At 40.9% G+C, this 17,092-nt stretch overlaps 1 protein-coding gene across 1 annotated transcript in view; it reads right to left on the bottom strand.

Annotated features, from left to right (window-relative positions):
- Positions 1-16,687, bottom strand: part of ARFGEF3 (ARFGEF family member 3) — an 86,846-nt gene extending 70,159 nt beyond the window's left edge. Inside the window, exons 1-2 of the mRNA XM_054398234.1 lie at positions 16,603-16,687; positions 15,366-15,414 (exon numbers count right to left, since the gene is read on the bottom strand). Of these exons, the coding sequence (XP_054254209.1) occupies positions 15,366-15,414; positions 16,603-16,687 (134 nt within the window). The remainder of the gene's footprint in view (positions 1-15,365; positions 15,415-16,602) is intronic.
- Between the last annotated feature and the right edge of the window lie 405 nt (positions 16,688-17,092).

Raw genomic sequence — 17,092 nt, 5'->3', positions numbered from 1 at the left:
TATTCCATTCCCCCTAGTCCTATCACTACCTGAGATCCTAAAAAGTCCCTCCCCAGCTTTCTTGTAGGCCCCCTTCAGATACTGGAAGGCCACAATAAGGTCACCTCAGAGCCTTCTCTTCTCCAGACTGAACAGCCCCAACTCTTTCAGTCTGTCCCCATAGGAGAGGTGCTCCAGCCCTCTGATCATCCTGGTGGCCCTGAATTAGCATGTTCTAGAATTGAATTAGCATGTTCTAGAACTATGACTAAGTTGTACTATTTTTGAAATATTAAAAAAATTCACTAATTACAATAGCATTTTAGATGCTTTTGACTCACTACTCAAATAAAGATTTTTTTTTTTTTTTAATTTGGTGACCAAACCAAACAGTGCCTGGATTTGTGACTTCTCTCTTTACTCCTTGTTCCTTATCAGAGAAGGTCTGCATTATCTGATGAACACCTAGTTACCACAAGCCCTCAAGCAAAGTTGGCAGGAAACTCATTCCTGCTCACAGATACTCAGCCCATGCCCAAATGCAAGTTCCCTGAAGATCTGAAAATTCCTCAGGGCATGTATCATAAGAGGCACTTATCTGTAGATACAGACTCTGTTTTTGCATTTGTAAAGACATCCTTGCTTATAGCAAACCATTCCATGCCAGCCCTTAACAGTCTTAGCTCCCCAAATGCATGCATTGCACCCTAAGGAGACCTTTTGGAATCACATTAATTTTCTCCCTGTGGAGACAAATGTGTGCCCAGTAAGAATGAACAGAAAACAACTAGTTGAGTCTTTTCTTACCCATTTGGAAACCAAGAAGTCCTGACTTGGTCCATTTGGAGTGTTCTTTGTCAAGTCTCAATCCATTTAAACATACACATAGACCTCCTGTCTTTTCAAAGCAGAGTCAAAGATCTTTCATTTCCAAAAATACTGAAATGAAGTTTTCCCTCTCCTGCTCCTGTGAGCTTGAGCTGTCCTTGACCTGAACTCACTTACCCAGTGATAAATAATTTATTTATCCAAAAGCATATAAGAATAAAAGTATTGGCTAATTCTCCTATAACTCTAAAGGTTGTCATGTTCTGACACAAATTAAACATGCAGTAAACTAGAGCACATACTCTTCTTCTCTCTCAAATTCTCCCTTTATAACTAGGTAAGGAGAAGCCCTAGTTAGAGAAATAGTGATTACCAGAATTTCAGACATATTATCCAATCTACTTATGGTTATGCTTTGACACAGTCTGCCTGTAACTTATCAAGCTCCCTTTAAAACTGGCAACTTGAACTTGCTTGAACTTAAATGGAGATTACCAAATACTGGCCTTCTCAGTCTGGGGGAACCTAGCTTGTAACTCCTTTGGTAGACCCAGCCTGCAGAGCAGACAATGTCCATTCTGAAAAGTCAGCTCCCTTTTCAGTGTGTTCAGCTGATATTCATTTCTCTCTTTCCCCAAAAAAAACCAAAAATCACAAGCTACCCCAAGACACATAAATCCGCTATTTGCTCTTTGAAATGCAACCCCTTCTTTTAATGATAAATTAAAGACTCAAGAGCCACAAGCATGGCTCAGTTAAGCAACCTAGCAAGCTTCTGTACTTGGGAAAGACCTCCTGAGAATCTGCAGGTCTTTTCATATTTGTACTCTCTTCCCAGGTTATGGAAATTTGGCCTAACACAAGAAACTTATAGAAAGAAGCACCAATTATGTGGGTTTATGCAGAACTTGAAGTAGACTACAGATGTATTTTAAAATAGGTTTCTAACTGAGAAAGAGTCAGGCACAAAGCTCAATTTTCTCAGAAGCTCCTTTCTTGAATATTTCTGGAATCAGTTTAACTAGAAGGACTATCAACATCTGTGAGTTTAGCATCCAAAACAGCTTGAACTACAGAACATCTAGGAAATACTTGCTCAGAGTATCACATCATTCAGATCTACAGAAACTGCCCAAACATCCACTACAGGGTTCAGGCAGTAATCCCCTAGCCAGTACAAAGCTGGCTACTGCTTACTGCCTACTGGGAATGTATGTAGCATGCAGGTAAATTGTGCTAGGACTTAGTTGTTTAGAGAGGTGCCATTGAAATACATCATAACACTTTTAAGTGCTAACTTCTTATGTTGTGACCTCAACATACTCTAACTTTTAAAAGAAGATGTCACTACCTCTCTCTGGGGGAGAACTCACATTTGAAATTAATAGATTGACAGGTGCCAAAACAGGGTGCCTGTGCAGTAACTGGTACTCAATCAGCCAGACACACAGAGGGAAAAAAAGAGGAAGAAAAATAAAATATAATAAAAATCACAATAGTGTAGAATGCTAACTGCAGGGATCCTAAACTCCAATAATTACTTAAACCTCCCCCTCAGGGCACAACACCACGTTTCTTTTAGACTTTCTACAGTTCACTTCAACAGCATATAAACATTTGGGGCATCACATTAAAGTGGATGGAGACTTGTAGGAGAGGGGGAAGGGATGGCAGTCACAAGTCACTGGAGTGGATCCAGTTCAGTTTCATTATAATGAAGACAGGTGGGAGCTCCTATGGATTATGTGTAGCTACCTCACACATCAGCATGTTGCCTACCATCTGTCATCACATACTGCAAAGAGCAGAGAACAATGAGAGCTGTTTCTTGAAATATCTCCCAAAACCAAGAGCAAAAAATGACAAACAGGAGGATGGAAATTAGAACAGATTCAATTAGCTGAACTTCTCATCCTTGCTAAAAATGTTTAACTGAAAATCTAATTAAGGTTGCTGCAGCCCATGTTCCCACTGTATTCTCAGAGAAAATGAATTGCCATTGTGTCATTTCCTGTTCTTGTTACACACTCAGTCAATTAAATCTTTAGCATTTCCATGCTACAGCTATAAAACACCTGCAGAGACACCTCACAATGTCTGATAGCTTGAGCATCTTACACAGTTCAGTTTGACCTGCCATTTAAACACATCATCTGCTAATATGAGAACACAGAAGGACAAGGACACAGCAAATAATTCTCAGGCAGAACAGGAGAGGATGATGTCATTTAACACAATTGTTCCCTACCAAGAACCCACTTAAGAACTGCATTCCATAGGGCTGCACAGGAGATAATGCAGACCAGAAACTGGTCTTAGAGAGCAAGGAAGAATGGGATTGAGGTTTCCTCTCATACCTTAAAGCTCTTTTATAACTCCATCCTGTTCTGAGTAGTTCCACACCATGAGATCTCATTGCCTACTCCACTGTCTGCAGTTCTATATGGGCAAGTGCCAATTTGTTCAGGTTTCACAGTGCTACACAAGGAAGACATTTTACATAGGTGAAGTTCTCAGAATAAGCTGGTGCACATCAATATGCTTTGAAACGCATTCAAGAAAGTTTTCCATTTCCATCGCTGTACAGAAACTAGTTATACACTGGAACTAAGTTTCCATATTTATGCATGCATACATAAATCAGTTTTAGACACAAATAACACAATCCTGAATGAAACAAGTCAAGTACAACACAGAGGGAGAATAAGAGGAAGGGAGTAGTTGGAATTGTCCCTGCTCACTGCAGAGCAGGGGGGGTTGGGCACAATGACCTTTGAGGGTTCCTTCCAATCCAATGCAATCTGTGAATCTGTGACTTGGGAGAAGGGGAAGCTATGAAATCTTCAGGATAAGGTATCCTGGGCATTGGCAGATGAAACAAAGCAATGAAAACAGAAACTGAGGGGAAGAAGAGCTGAGACGGCACAAAGATAAGTGAGCACATTATGCCGAAACTTACACTAATTGCATTGTTTGCATATGTCCACAAGGCAGTGCTCACAAAAGATAGCTCAGTTTTAAAAAAAACAAACAAACTTACACACACAAAAAAAGAGAGACAAGGTAAAGAAAGAAAAAGAGACAGCAATAACAGATCCTGGCTGCAGTATTCTTTCCCTTACAGCATGACAGCAGAAGACAGGGATGACACTACCTGCTGCTGTTGTCTACAGTCTCTTTGGCAAAGGACATAGTGAAACAGAAGAACAGGACCTGGAAGAATGATTTTACAGCACAGAAAGTAATTGTAGGGACATGAAACAGCTTTCCTAATCACAGTGTTTCCGTTTAAATCTGGTATAACATAAATACTGAACAAATTAGTAGCATATGATGGCAATCCCCTCCCTTCAAAACTGAGTGCCAACAACCTTTCTGTCCTGACCCAGAAGCTAAATTAAAAAAAAAAAAAAACCAAACAAAATAAAAAACAAAACACAAACCCCCAAACACTTTAAAACAAATGTTCTATGATCACTAGAAACCAACAGCTATTTGCAGTAACAGCCACTCTATTAGAGGAAACAGAATTTGCTGAGTGTGGACCTTGTTACCTGCAAAAGAAAAAGACAGCAGGCAAAAAGCACCACAGATGAAGACTCAGTCCTGTTCCTGATGAGGCTATCTGGAGTTTTGGCACCAGAACTCCATGGTATGTGGACTGAATCCCAGATGACCTGCCCAGAATCAAACAGAAAGGTCAAAGGCAGAACCACGTGTAATCCACGACCAGTATCTCAAGGAGCATAGGCTGTCCTGCACAAGCTACTCCACTCCATGAACTGTCACAGCTTCATAAACTGCAGAATGAGTCAAGAGAATGTAAACAGACTTTATACTCAGCATGCTGGGTTACAACAACCTTTCTAGTCATCTGAGTTTGCTGTGGCTCATCAACCTACCTCTTTCCCTACAGGTCTGTCACAAGAGGATGCTGTAACAGGTCAGTCAAAACAGACTGCCAAAAAGGTCAGAACAAGACAGATTGCTAAGGTAAGTAAAGAGATCATAAAAATCTTTCTGTCCTCACTGTAGTGGAAAAAGCCCTTAGTGAGAAGAAAATTATGGCTCATTAATTCACTCTCATGATGAAAATGGCCCAATCTTAACTCCTCCTTATTAGTGCTTGGAACACAGTCTCATGGCCCACCTTCACCTCCACCATACTGTCACAGGGAAGAGGGCAATATCAATGAAGAATTTGTCACCACTGCAAGAGTTATTTCCCTACATGCAAATGATGATAACCACATTAATTTTCAATAATTGGATGAAAAATAATTATTAAAAATAACATATCTATCTCCATCACCTTTGCCCTGAAAATCACACAAGAGAAGCAAAATTCAGAGCCTCATTGGCCTTACCAGTATGGAATTTGCATTCCATAGCATAATGCACAGCCCAGTCAAAAAACAGATAGAATGGCCGTTGCCATTTTCTGATACATTAGGCAGAATAACAGCCACAGCCAGAGTCTGACATTTTTCAGTCAGTCTAATGCTGGCAGTTGACACAGAACTTCTCAAAATGAACAAAGTATCACAGCATGTAACTCCATCAGCCTCACTTAGCCAAGCACAAAATTTGGCCCACTACGGGAAAATAAATGGTAATGATGAATTCTCAAAATTCTGGAGGTAATCCCAGCTGTTACCCTTAAAAAAAAAAAAAAGGGCAATTAAAAAAAAAAAACAAAAAAACAACCAGAAGCAGCACAAAAGAGGATGGCTTAATTTGTGTAAAACAAATTCCAGCAGTGTGTGTATCAATACATGCATGCATAAAAGAAGAAATATCCATAACTCTTCCTTTCCTGGGCTGGCCTAGAGAATGCTGATAAAAGGCTCCACCACCAACTTCATGGTTTGTAACAGAAGTACTTAAAACCTGGAGAACGAACAGGAAATAAATATTTCTTTTTTTCAAGGATAGCTCTTCAAGAGGAAAGGAGGTTTTAAGTCTATAGTCATATTATAGAGGAATTATTAATTTTATCTGCAGCAGTAATACGACTGTCTCACAAATAGCATTATAATTTTGCTCAGAAGTTTGGAGTTTGCAGCGTCTAAATACAGGGCAAGTTCTCATGCCTCCAAGATACAGGAAGTCAGATGGACTACAGATGACTACAACAGACCCCTCCAGCACTAAAATTTCTATCTCTATGCAAATACAACTTTGTTTATAGCACTTAAAGTCCTTTAGGGCAATAGGATCAAAGACATAATCTGAAGCCTTCCAGTTAGAACCCTCCTTTTCAACAACAACAACAAAAAAAGGCAACAATAAATTAACTTTATGATGCTGTACCACTACAAGGTAATCATGCACTGTTAGACCACCTTGGTGTTACAGTGGTACACAAGAAGGAACAAGCAGTGGGTGCTGCAGTTTACAGGTCCTGGAAAAAAACCCAGAAACTGCTGTCATACTATGTTGATATAAATTCTGACTTTCTTCAGCAAAGCCAGGATGTTAGTCCAGTTACTCAGAAGCACAGGGTACTTATGCACATGTTCTCCCTGTCAAGAGATCTGTTTCTCACAGAAACAGGTGAGGTTCCACCTTTACTAATAACTTTATAATTTCTGGCTGAAAGCATTTTCATTTTATTTTGTCACCACTTGCAGTTTCTTTTCTTTTTTTAATCTCATTCTTTGTCTTTCCACACAGTACAGAGCTCTTCACTTTTATATATAGTTACAATGGAAAGGCTTCTTTTCACCTGACTTGAGACTTAAATCTCCTTTTCTTTACGTATCTGATTTTTTTCTCAACTCAGCTGCTGCCATCAGCTCTCTCCTGGAGTTAGTTCTCTCTGTGACTCTCCTCCAGCTCAGTATCTAATTTTAGCTTCCTCTTTGCTTGGTGTATTCCCCTCTCCAATTCTTTTGCTTTTCAAAACAAAATACAAAGCCATCACTTCACTCAGCACTTAAATGAACCTGCCTCTGGAGGGAAGCACATGAGTTGCTTATCAGAGGATATTAACGACACAGGAAAAAGGAAGTGAGGAATAAGGCAACCTCACACAGTTTGGTACACAGAACTTTAGCAATTTTTCAACCTGGAATATTGAATGAGATGGCAATCTAATACTGCTTGATATTGGCATTTTGTATTTTTGTTACTTACTTACTTTCCAAGAGAAATGGATTTGCCATGGCAGCATCTCTATTCTTGGGAAAGGCAAACGTGAACAATTTAATCTTCCATCCAGTCTAATGCAGCCGAGACCATAGAATTCATACAATCATAATTAAATAGCTCAGCACAATCACTCAGCTGGAGAGTGCTTCTAAGGTCATTTGTCTCCTTGCTGTACTCAGTAATAACATCTTGATTTCAACACAAAGTTCCTAGATAGGAGCCTGCCACTGTTGTCAAGATGAAAGCAAAACAGAACAAAACGAAAAACATATGCACATGATGTACTTTTGCTTGAGAGGAGATGAAGAGAGACAACAATATTAAAGTGGACAAGGCCAAAATAATAATGTGTGATACATTATCTTAACTTTCCCTAGAACATTCAGCCCCATAGATTTTTGCCTTTTGCGTAAAAGGTGTGGTAGTCCCTGACTGCTGTTACAGAATTTGACGACACACATAAACCTCCCAGGGTCTTCATTATAAAGCAATCTGTTACCTTCAGGTGACTCTATTGATTAGCATTGGACATACAGTGTGAAGATGAGTTGAGGATCAGAGTACCCACCCTTAATGTACATCCCCGTAGGGGGATGGAGAACACACTGTATTTAGTCTACAAATTCGAAGGCTTAGGAAGCTATTCCATGAAACCTCCCTTCCATATATTTGGTTAATGTGGAAGTGAAGCTAAGGATTTTTTCACTGAAAATGTTTCCATTTCAGTACACTGAAAACAACAAATAAAGCATCTCAGTAGAATGGACCTTGCATCAGGAGAAGTTTTACAGTGCTGGGAAAAGGTAGGACTGAAGGGACAGGAAAGAGAGACAGAGGTACTATAACATGGAACTTATTTTTTCCATTTCAACCGGATGGCCTAGAGTTAGTTACAGAAGTCTGATAAAGGAATGGGAGGATGAGGTACCACTAGATACCTTTTGAAAGGTAATGCTGCAATCTGCAATTCCATTCAACTTTCAGAGCAGTGCAAATCTAAACCATGTCAGACCTAATGGTTGGTTGTTAAAAATATCCCCACATTTGCAAAGCATTATGTGATTTTATACTCACTGCACCTCAGCATTTTCAATTTCTTAAGCAAACAAACATTCAAGGAAACCAAAGGCAGTGTATTTTCTGCAGCTTTATAACTTCTCATGCAGGGTAAATAAAAGAATCGTGAGAAAAAGCTTTTACTATTCCCATTCACCCCTTCATTTTCAAAACAAAGAAACGTCATGACTTGCACAGAATCACAAAGACAGCAGCAGAGTCAAACCTCATTTAGTAGAAAACCAGTTCTCTCAGTTTGACTGCCACTTCCATCCACTGCTTCCCACTCTCTCCTCTGCCCAATCGTATTTCATTCTCTAGGCAATTATCAACAACCTCATGATGTTTTCACTTTCTTCTCCTTTGTAAACACTAAAAATGATCAGATGTTTAAAACAAAAACTGCTTGCTGTCATCCTTAGACCTGTGGGGCAGTATTTCTGTTGTATTTATTTTCAGAAGTGAGACAAACACTTAAAACTATGGCTGCTCTCATCTTTTATTGGTGTTATTCCTGTATGAAATTACTTACGTACTTCCCACAGTAAACAAATGTTGGAAGCTAACCCCGATAGGCAGCTCAACCCCACTCAGCTGCTCTGTACTCCAACCCTACCAGCTCCTACAAAAACAATCAATTCTATCTCATCTAAAACCACCTCACTGTGGTTTTTGTCTTTTGTCACAAATCTAGAATGAATTTTAAAAGAATCCATAAAAGGAACAAAAATCCAAAGCAGTGGTGAGTATTAAGGTCCACTACTACAAGAATGTCAGGTAGGGCAGAAGGTTAGTCTCAGAAACACTGCCCTTTTTTAAAAAAAAAAAAAAAAAAACAACAAAAAAAACACAAAAACCCACTAAACAACAGACCAATGAAAAAAAATCCATATGCCAAAAACCAACCACCAAAAAACCACCAAACTACAAACTCACAAAAAGAGCAACAGAAATAGTATTTTGTAAACTGTCCACGTTTTCCCATGCCAATACCAAACCTTTTTTCATACCTCCTAGAGCCATAACCCCAGCTGACAGGTTTTTAGGAATGTCTAGATCTCATGGCCTTCCAACATTTTTGGAATCTTGTCTTGACAGCAAAAGTTAAGACATGATTGATGGAAATTGTCCCTACACATCCCCTTTCCTCTCCAACACTGCAGTCTTTTTGGGTCCCAAAACAGCATTGTTCTGCTGAGATAAAAATACTTGCCCATCAGACAAGAAATAGGGCAAGTTACATACCCCAGATTAAACATGCAGCTTGATCCAAATACTTGATCCAAATACAGACAGTGCCACACTTAATACTGATCTCCTCTCATCCATCCCTCATGGTTAGAACTAGGAGTGCATCATTTTAAATGAAGATCAGAGCACAGACACCATTTGAAACACCAAGTGGGATACATAAATGCCCTCAGAAGCCTGGACCCAGCTTCTAAACTGCCAACACACTGCTACTAGAATCACCTCTTGGCCAGGTGCCTGCCAAGGAACTCATCATCCACTTGCTGGATGTCTGATAGTGACTGTGTAATGGTTAAGCAGCATGAGTCACATATCCAGCACTCACATTCAGAAGGAAAACACAGCACCACTTAATGCCAAGCGGTTGTGACAGCAGGAGCAGGAAGTGTTTTGAAAATGAGAAAGAGTGAAATAAAGGTATCCTAAAAACAAAACCCAAACCCAAAACCAAATAAAAACAACAAAAAACCCAAACCCAACCAACTGAAAAAAAAAAAAAAAAGCACACAGAGAGTCACTCCTCCCCCCTTGTTCCCTTTGGGTCCAGGGATCTGCTATATATCAGTTTCCCTATCCACTCTCCCAGTAGAAAGAAACTAAAAGAAATTATGAACAAAATAATTTCATTCGTCTCCCATCTATTTATTAGATCACTGATATTTTTTCAAAACAGAGAAGCCAAAAATGCATCCCAAGCCTCAGGACCCAAGTGGATGAGTTATCTGCAAAGCTAAGTGGATTGGAAGTCTCCATGGCACTGGGTATTTGATGATAATCACACTACACTTACTGTTCTTATTATTTGTTGAGCACATGTGAGCTAAAATGAGTGGGCATATTTCATTTCAGTTTGTAAGATGCAACTGCTTCTCAAGAACTATGTCAGATGTAAAACTAGAGCTGCTAAACGGCAGAACAGAACTGTCAGATTCATCCCCAAAATCCCATGACTATATTAAAAAAAAAAAACCAAAAAACGCAAGGAGGACAGGCATTTCACAATTCAGCCACATCTAAGGCTTACTTCTGTTCCTGATTGCTATACATTGCACTGGCTTCCTGAAGTTCACGAATTGCCCTCAAAAACTATCACCACGATGAACAGACAAACAGAAGAAACAGAATTGGACATACTGTGGTTATTACAGAGGACCCTGCTCACCACTGATTTCTGATTTTCTATCTGTAATCTCCAGAAATACAGACTGTTTTTGAAAGGACAATGTTAAATACTAGAGGGATGCAAACCTTTTCACTAATAAACACAGAATGTGCTTCCAACACAAACAGGACTTAGAAATGCTCAGCACCTCTGAAAGCCAGGACCTGCATGTCTCCTATTGGTACCCAGAACTAGTGCCCTGAAGGCTTGAGCCTGTACCTCCATTTGATTTCAATTACCTCTACAATTGTTAGTTATAGAAACATGCAGCATATAGATATGCTGAAGAGATAAGTAAGCATTTGGAAAGCCTTTCTGGTTCTTCTTTGAAGGGATACAAATTACATCAGCTGCTATGCCAGAACACTTCACTCATCTACATGTCTCATGGTCAGTACTTTAAAACCCACAAGAGAAACCTCAAACTAGCATGAACAGCAATTTATAGTATTGAGTCTTGCCTGTGCATCTTCTTTTGCACTCATCTGCATTTTTCTGGGAGTAAAAAGGCAACAGCCACACAAGCTCCATAGAACAGCTCAAATTCAAGCTTGCAGTGATCCTTCTGCTACACTCACAAAAGGGCAAAAATATACTGTGCCATTGTTCCGGTCAGAATTAATGACAGGACAGTAGTAAAACTTGGGAATTACAGGAGATGTCTTGGAAGTATGAAAAAGAAATCTCTTTAGGCTAATATAAAAAAAAACAAAACCACCCAAACAAGCAAACAAACAAACAAAAACTTAATGAAGAATGGCAAGGATGCATTAAGAAATTCTGTTTATAAGATTCCAGGTTCCAGTGAGGACAGCAACATCAACACACAACAGCTAAACTTCCCACCAAGCCACAGCTCTCTATACAAGTCCTAAGCAATCTCCTCTCTGCAGCACCCGCTCCATGCTGACACAAAGCCACTAAGTTCAAGATAGCTTATAAAGCAAAACTTAATCACATAAAGCATTGCTAGAAACTCTGGTAAACTCAAGCTTTTGCAAAGCAGTCTGTGACTGACAAGCACTGTCTAGCCTCTTGGTTTACTCCCTGGTATGTAGATAGATTTCATGAGTCTTAAACCGCTCTGATCCAGTGCTCTTTTTTGAAGCTTATTTTCTTGTGCCTGTTCAATTACTGTTCAGCCTCTAAAATCACAATTGAGAAACTAGCCATGAATTAGCCACAAAGAGTGAAACTTGTTCAGTATAGGTTGTTGGCCTTAGAGCAGAATTTGTCTTCTTGAAAATAACAAAGTGAATGTAGCCCAGCTTAGCAGCCAACAAATTGTTTGCTGGCAGACAACATTAAGGCCTCTCACGCTCTTTTCCATGTGATCAGTTCACCAATTAAAGCACCAGCACATCTATTCCTTTTCTCTAATTCAGTATTTATAAGTCATCCATCCAGCCTCCTTAAGCACTTAGTATATATCCAATCTTCACAATACCTGTTCATCAGAGGCAAGCATCATCATACTAGGCAGGCAACAGCAGACCAGTTACCAATGGGTTATGTGACTCTTCCCTTCTCAAGAATCACAGGACATCTATGGTGAAGCCTGGAGCTGACAAAAGTTCATTTCCATCCTGGTCCCCTGTAATCTTCTCTACTATTTCATACTCTTCCTCAATATATTGATCTCAAGTTAAAGTACTGAAAAAGCACATATACTCCAATCTCAAGGCAGAGTTGGCAGGACTCCATATTTTCTGTATTCTGTATTTCTCTTTACAAAGTGAGACACTTAAATAATGCCCTTCACTAGAATTAGTGTGGAAGGTCTTTAACTGGGATTTGGATTAATGAGTCCAATTAACATTAAAGGAAGCTGAAAAGCAAAACAGTCTCATTTAGCTCCCTGAAGATACACCGAACAGATCTCTATCAAACAAATTAAAGAATGACATTCCAGGCTGAAGGTCCAGCCACTGCACTCCCCTGGGGCAAAAGTACCCCAGCTGCTCCCAAACATGGCACATATGTGCTACCTGAACTGCTACCAGACAGGTGCTGGAAATGGCTACCATAGAAATGCTACAACTGAACACGCTGACTAATGGTGATTTCATTATGAATGAAGATTTCAGGGAACTATAATATGGCATGTCTGTTGCTCAGTAACAGAGGCACAACACAAGAGAGGAAGTTATGGACAGCTCAGGAGCAAGCCAGAACACAGAACTAATTTATTCCAACAGCAGTGCAGAGACAAGTATGTAGCTGATTTAACACATGTAAAAAACCCCTTGAACTCCACTTGTCAGAGTCTGAGGAAATGCGAAAAGGTATCTTGTCTTCCTCAGTCTCACACTAGGATCATGGTCTTAAGGGAAAACATTACAAAGAACCTCTACTCATCTAGAACTGTGGTGTAAAAAGCAGCAAATGGCCTTTGATCTTATAATTTTGTAAGTTAATTTTCTTTTTTTAAAAGGGGAGTAAAAGGGAGTATACAGTTTACACACTCTCATGAGCAGACTTCATTCTTCAGTTCCAGAATGAAAGGGCATGGGCATGGCCAACCTGTTAAATGGCACTAACACCAGCACAACTTGCTAGTGGAAGCCAAATGCCACTATATGGAGAAACAATACTGATTTGGGTACTTAGTAGATTTTCTGTTTGTGAAACTGAGCCAGTGTCTATCCAACTGGACATGGCAACTCATTCTTAGGCATTATAGATGTACCCCCTATCATGAACTTCCCTAAACATAATGTAGAGAAAAGCTGACATCCTTGCATCCAGCATATTCTGAGGATGCACTGAACTTTCCTCCTAAACAAGCTGGAATGTCGTCCCTGCATGCACAGTATGGAAAATGCTCTTCCAGCTGCTGCTCTTGGAAGAGACCTCACAAATACGTCCTTTTCCCCTGAGCTATTTGCCAGGCTGCCTGTAACACTTTCAGTATGGGGCCACTATGGATCTCAGATCTGAGTAGTTGACTAGGGTTACTTGATCAAAAGATTATATAAGCCTTCATTCTAATGCTAGTATCATGGAACATTCCAGAACATATTCCCAGGCTCTGCTACTACAATCACAAATCCTGTAACAGAAAGGGTGAATGGCAGATGCAAAGTGGATCAGCAAGCAGGGGCTGATCTATGTTTACAGCAGATGATACAAACTGCACCTGATAAAGATGAAAGCAGGAAAAGGGCATGGTCAGGATGTTCCCAGCCTGCACTTGTCTTGGCTGTACTTCTCATCATTGCCATTGCTCTATTTTTAAGGCTGTTCTTTCACAGTGTTGTTCTTCAACAAACACCATGTGAAGAAGAACTTCTATCTAATTTGCACATCCTGCAGGTGAACCAGTGGCCCAGTGTGCTGATCTGGAATATGATAGCAGCTTGTCAGTAGAGAATGAAGAGTAAACTTGGAGTACTGCTGACAGCAACATCCCCCGCACTGTCTGAGTGTCAGAACCATACCAAGTACCTGACATCCAAAGCTTTTATTCAAATTCTATAGTGCACCCTCCATTTTGTAAAACATTATGTAATGTTGAGTGCATTGTTACTGACAAGTCTAACATTAAGAGCTTATTTTATCATAGCTACACTTGTGAAGGTATGAGCTTTATTTAAAAAGAGCCAAGTATTCTCCAACCAAAATGCCAAGTAAGCATAATCTAATTGAGCTACTGGAAATCACTCATCCAGATGCTTTCAGCTGCTCAACTGTGTTGGAAATACATGTGCCTGACACTGGTCATGTCAGACCTGTGCTACACCCATTCCCCATTGATTGAGGCCCCTTGTAAACTGTGGCTGACAGGATTTTAGAGCAGCAAAAGAAATGCTTTTATTCCAGCCCTATTTGATGGATGCTCTGGAATAACTTGCACAAAACTGCACCAAGTGTATCTGAAAGGAGCAGTAGGGAGAAATGTGGTGACAAAAATACTCCCAGGAGTGTAACATTGTGGTGAAAAAGGTGTCACTTCTGCCAGATGCTAATGCCAGCTACCTAGGTCAGCTACAGGACAGGCCAAGTTCACAGCAATACTCCTACATACTCTCTTATAAACTCAATCATCTGAACAAGAAAGGGTACCTTTGCATATGATAGACTTCAATCAATACCTTCCATGGATTTGCTGAGGTGGTTTTTGAACCCATAAAAACTTCTAGCATCTGCTGCATTCTCTATTAAAGCCAGCCTTATCTTAACCACAAGCTGCATGAAAGTGTCCTCCTGTTCTGAACAATGCACTTAGTAGTTTCTTTTGATCCTTCCTAACAGTTCTGTCAGAAGGGACAATGAATAGTTTTGCCTATTTACAATCAAAATTTCCAAAATGAGGTCTTAAGTAGCTTTAGAAATGAGGGCAGTGCCTCCTCCCCCATTTTATAGGTGGGAAAATCATAGAATGTCAGGATGGGACGGACCTCAACGATCATCCGGTCCAACCTTTCTAGGTAATTAATAAATGGAAGCAAGAGGAAGGGAAAAGGCTAAAGGAAGAAGTTGACATAGAAACTATTATTTTACTTCCTATCCAGTGTTCCTAGCTATATGATGATATAATCTTTCTACAATATTTATTTTCAGTACACAAATATTGATCAAGATTAAAAAGAAAATAAACACATTGAGAAGAATGAGAAGAATCATCATTTATACTGCAGGCTGTAATTTAGAAAGAAAATTCTTTACACCATAAGACAGCCCTTCTTTCTAACAAAGTGTCACCATTATACATACTCATGCCCACTTTAACATATTTCCTTATATTTCATTCATGGCTAGAGGCCAAGGGCTCATCAGCAAATTATTCACTGCTATCATCCTAGATATATATATCTACAAACTAAAGAAATCACATAGATTCAGCCACCTCCTCTGTCTACCTCACTTTTAATTCAAATTTTTACTTCAATTGTACAACTACAGCTCCACAGGATACAACATTAAATGTTCTTACCTTAGCTTATACGGAGGTATCTTGGCAACATCTGGAGAATTCAAGGTTTCTGTATAACCAAAGGAAATAATAGAGCTTTTCAAAGTAACTTTTTACTTCAACCATAGTAATGCATCAGGTTATAATCTCTGAGCCAATGATCCTAAAGCTTATACCTGCTCTGGCTGACAGAACAATCTCTGCTGCCCCAAGTAACCAATCCTTTGTATGAATCTGTTAGGTCATGGGGTGCCCAATGAGAAAGCATCAAGTACTATCTTTCCTCTGTGAACTCCCTTCTATGTATCAGTATTTCAGCACGACATATATTAAAACTGGAACAGTATAAACGATATTACCATGGCTGCTATAAAAGACAACACGCAATTAATGAAGCAAGCCATGGAACCTAAGCTGAAAGGCCAGTAAGAAGACAGCAACAGGTATGAACTACCACAGATTGCTGTAACTACACATGAATGGAAAATATAAGTTTAAAGCAATTTAAGCATCACAGTAATGCTGATGCAGGTCAAGGGTCTTACTGATTAGTGGTCTATGTAGTTAGCATCAAAAGCACTTCAAGTCACAGCCAATCTCTGAAAATGGGTGGATGCTAAAATGTATCTAAGCTCATATTCCCTTGAAATATTATATTTTTTATTATATTATTTTATTGGTCGTTATTTCCATTATACAATAAAGATGAAACAGCACATGGAATGCAGCCAAAAAAAAAAAAAAAAGGAAAAGAAAAAGCCAGCTTCTAAAATAGATGTGCAAATATAAGCCAGCAATAAAAACTGTACTGGAGGGGGTTTTATGATAATTTAGGAAAAGGGGGAGGTGGGAACTTTTAAAGAAATTACACCCCTCCCTCAACCTACACAGAAACTGCTAGCTACTGATAACCGTATCCGCCTCGTAAGACCCACGAAGCAGACCTAGGAGGTGGGGATGGCGACGGACACGGATGCTCTCCAGGACCGCCAGCAGGTGCCACAGCCTCCTCCAGCAACGCGGAGCTCCCGGGCATTTTGAACAGCCTGAGGTACTCCCGTCCCTCCCCACCCACTGGAGGCTCCGCGGCGAGCGCGGAACAACTTTGTTGAGGTCTCCCAGCTCCCGCCGTTATAAAACCTCCCCATCGAGGCTCCGGCACCGCTACGAGCAGGGCCGGACCGTGCTCCTCTCCGCGCCACTGCGGGCAGCCCGGCCGCGGCGGGGTCAGCCTGGGGCTGGTGCCTGCGCCCCTTACCGATGGCCCAGGTGCAGCTCTCCTTGATAGCCTTATGCTTGCTTCCCGACGCCTCCTTCTGCAGCTTTCGCAGGATTTCTTCCATCTTGCCTCCTCTGGGATCCTCGCGAAGCCGCGGGGGCAGAGGGCCGGGCGGCGAAGAGGAGGAAGAAGAGGAAGAGGAGGGTGGTGCGTCCGGCAGTGCGGTGCCGGGGCTGCCCCCGCTGCGGCCGTGCCTAAGCGGGGACAGTGCGCGGCACCCGGCTGTCGCCCCGCCGCCGCTGATGAATCACGCCGAGCTCCATGGCGGGGACACGTCAGTTGTTGCCGCTGCGAAGTCCCTCCTCCTCCTCCTCCTCCTCTCCCACCACGGGCAGGCTCCAGTGGCGCAGCCGGGCTGGGGCCGGGCTTGATCCTGCCTGCCGCGGGCACAGCTGCGCGCCTGCCGGCCTCCCACCACCCCAGGAGTGCGGAGAGTCCCTTCTCGGTGCCGGGCAGGAGGCGGTGGCTG

Source organism: Indicator indicator, chromosome 2 (genome assembly GCF_027791375.1).
Source record: "Indicator indicator isolate 239-I01 chromosome 2, UM_Iind_1.1, whole genome shotgun sequence".
In the NCBI taxonomy this organism is placed as follows: Eukaryota; Metazoa; Chordata; class Aves; order Piciformes; family Indicatoridae; genus Indicator; species Indicator indicator.
This window is presented reverse-complemented; position numbering and strand designations above follow the sequence as displayed.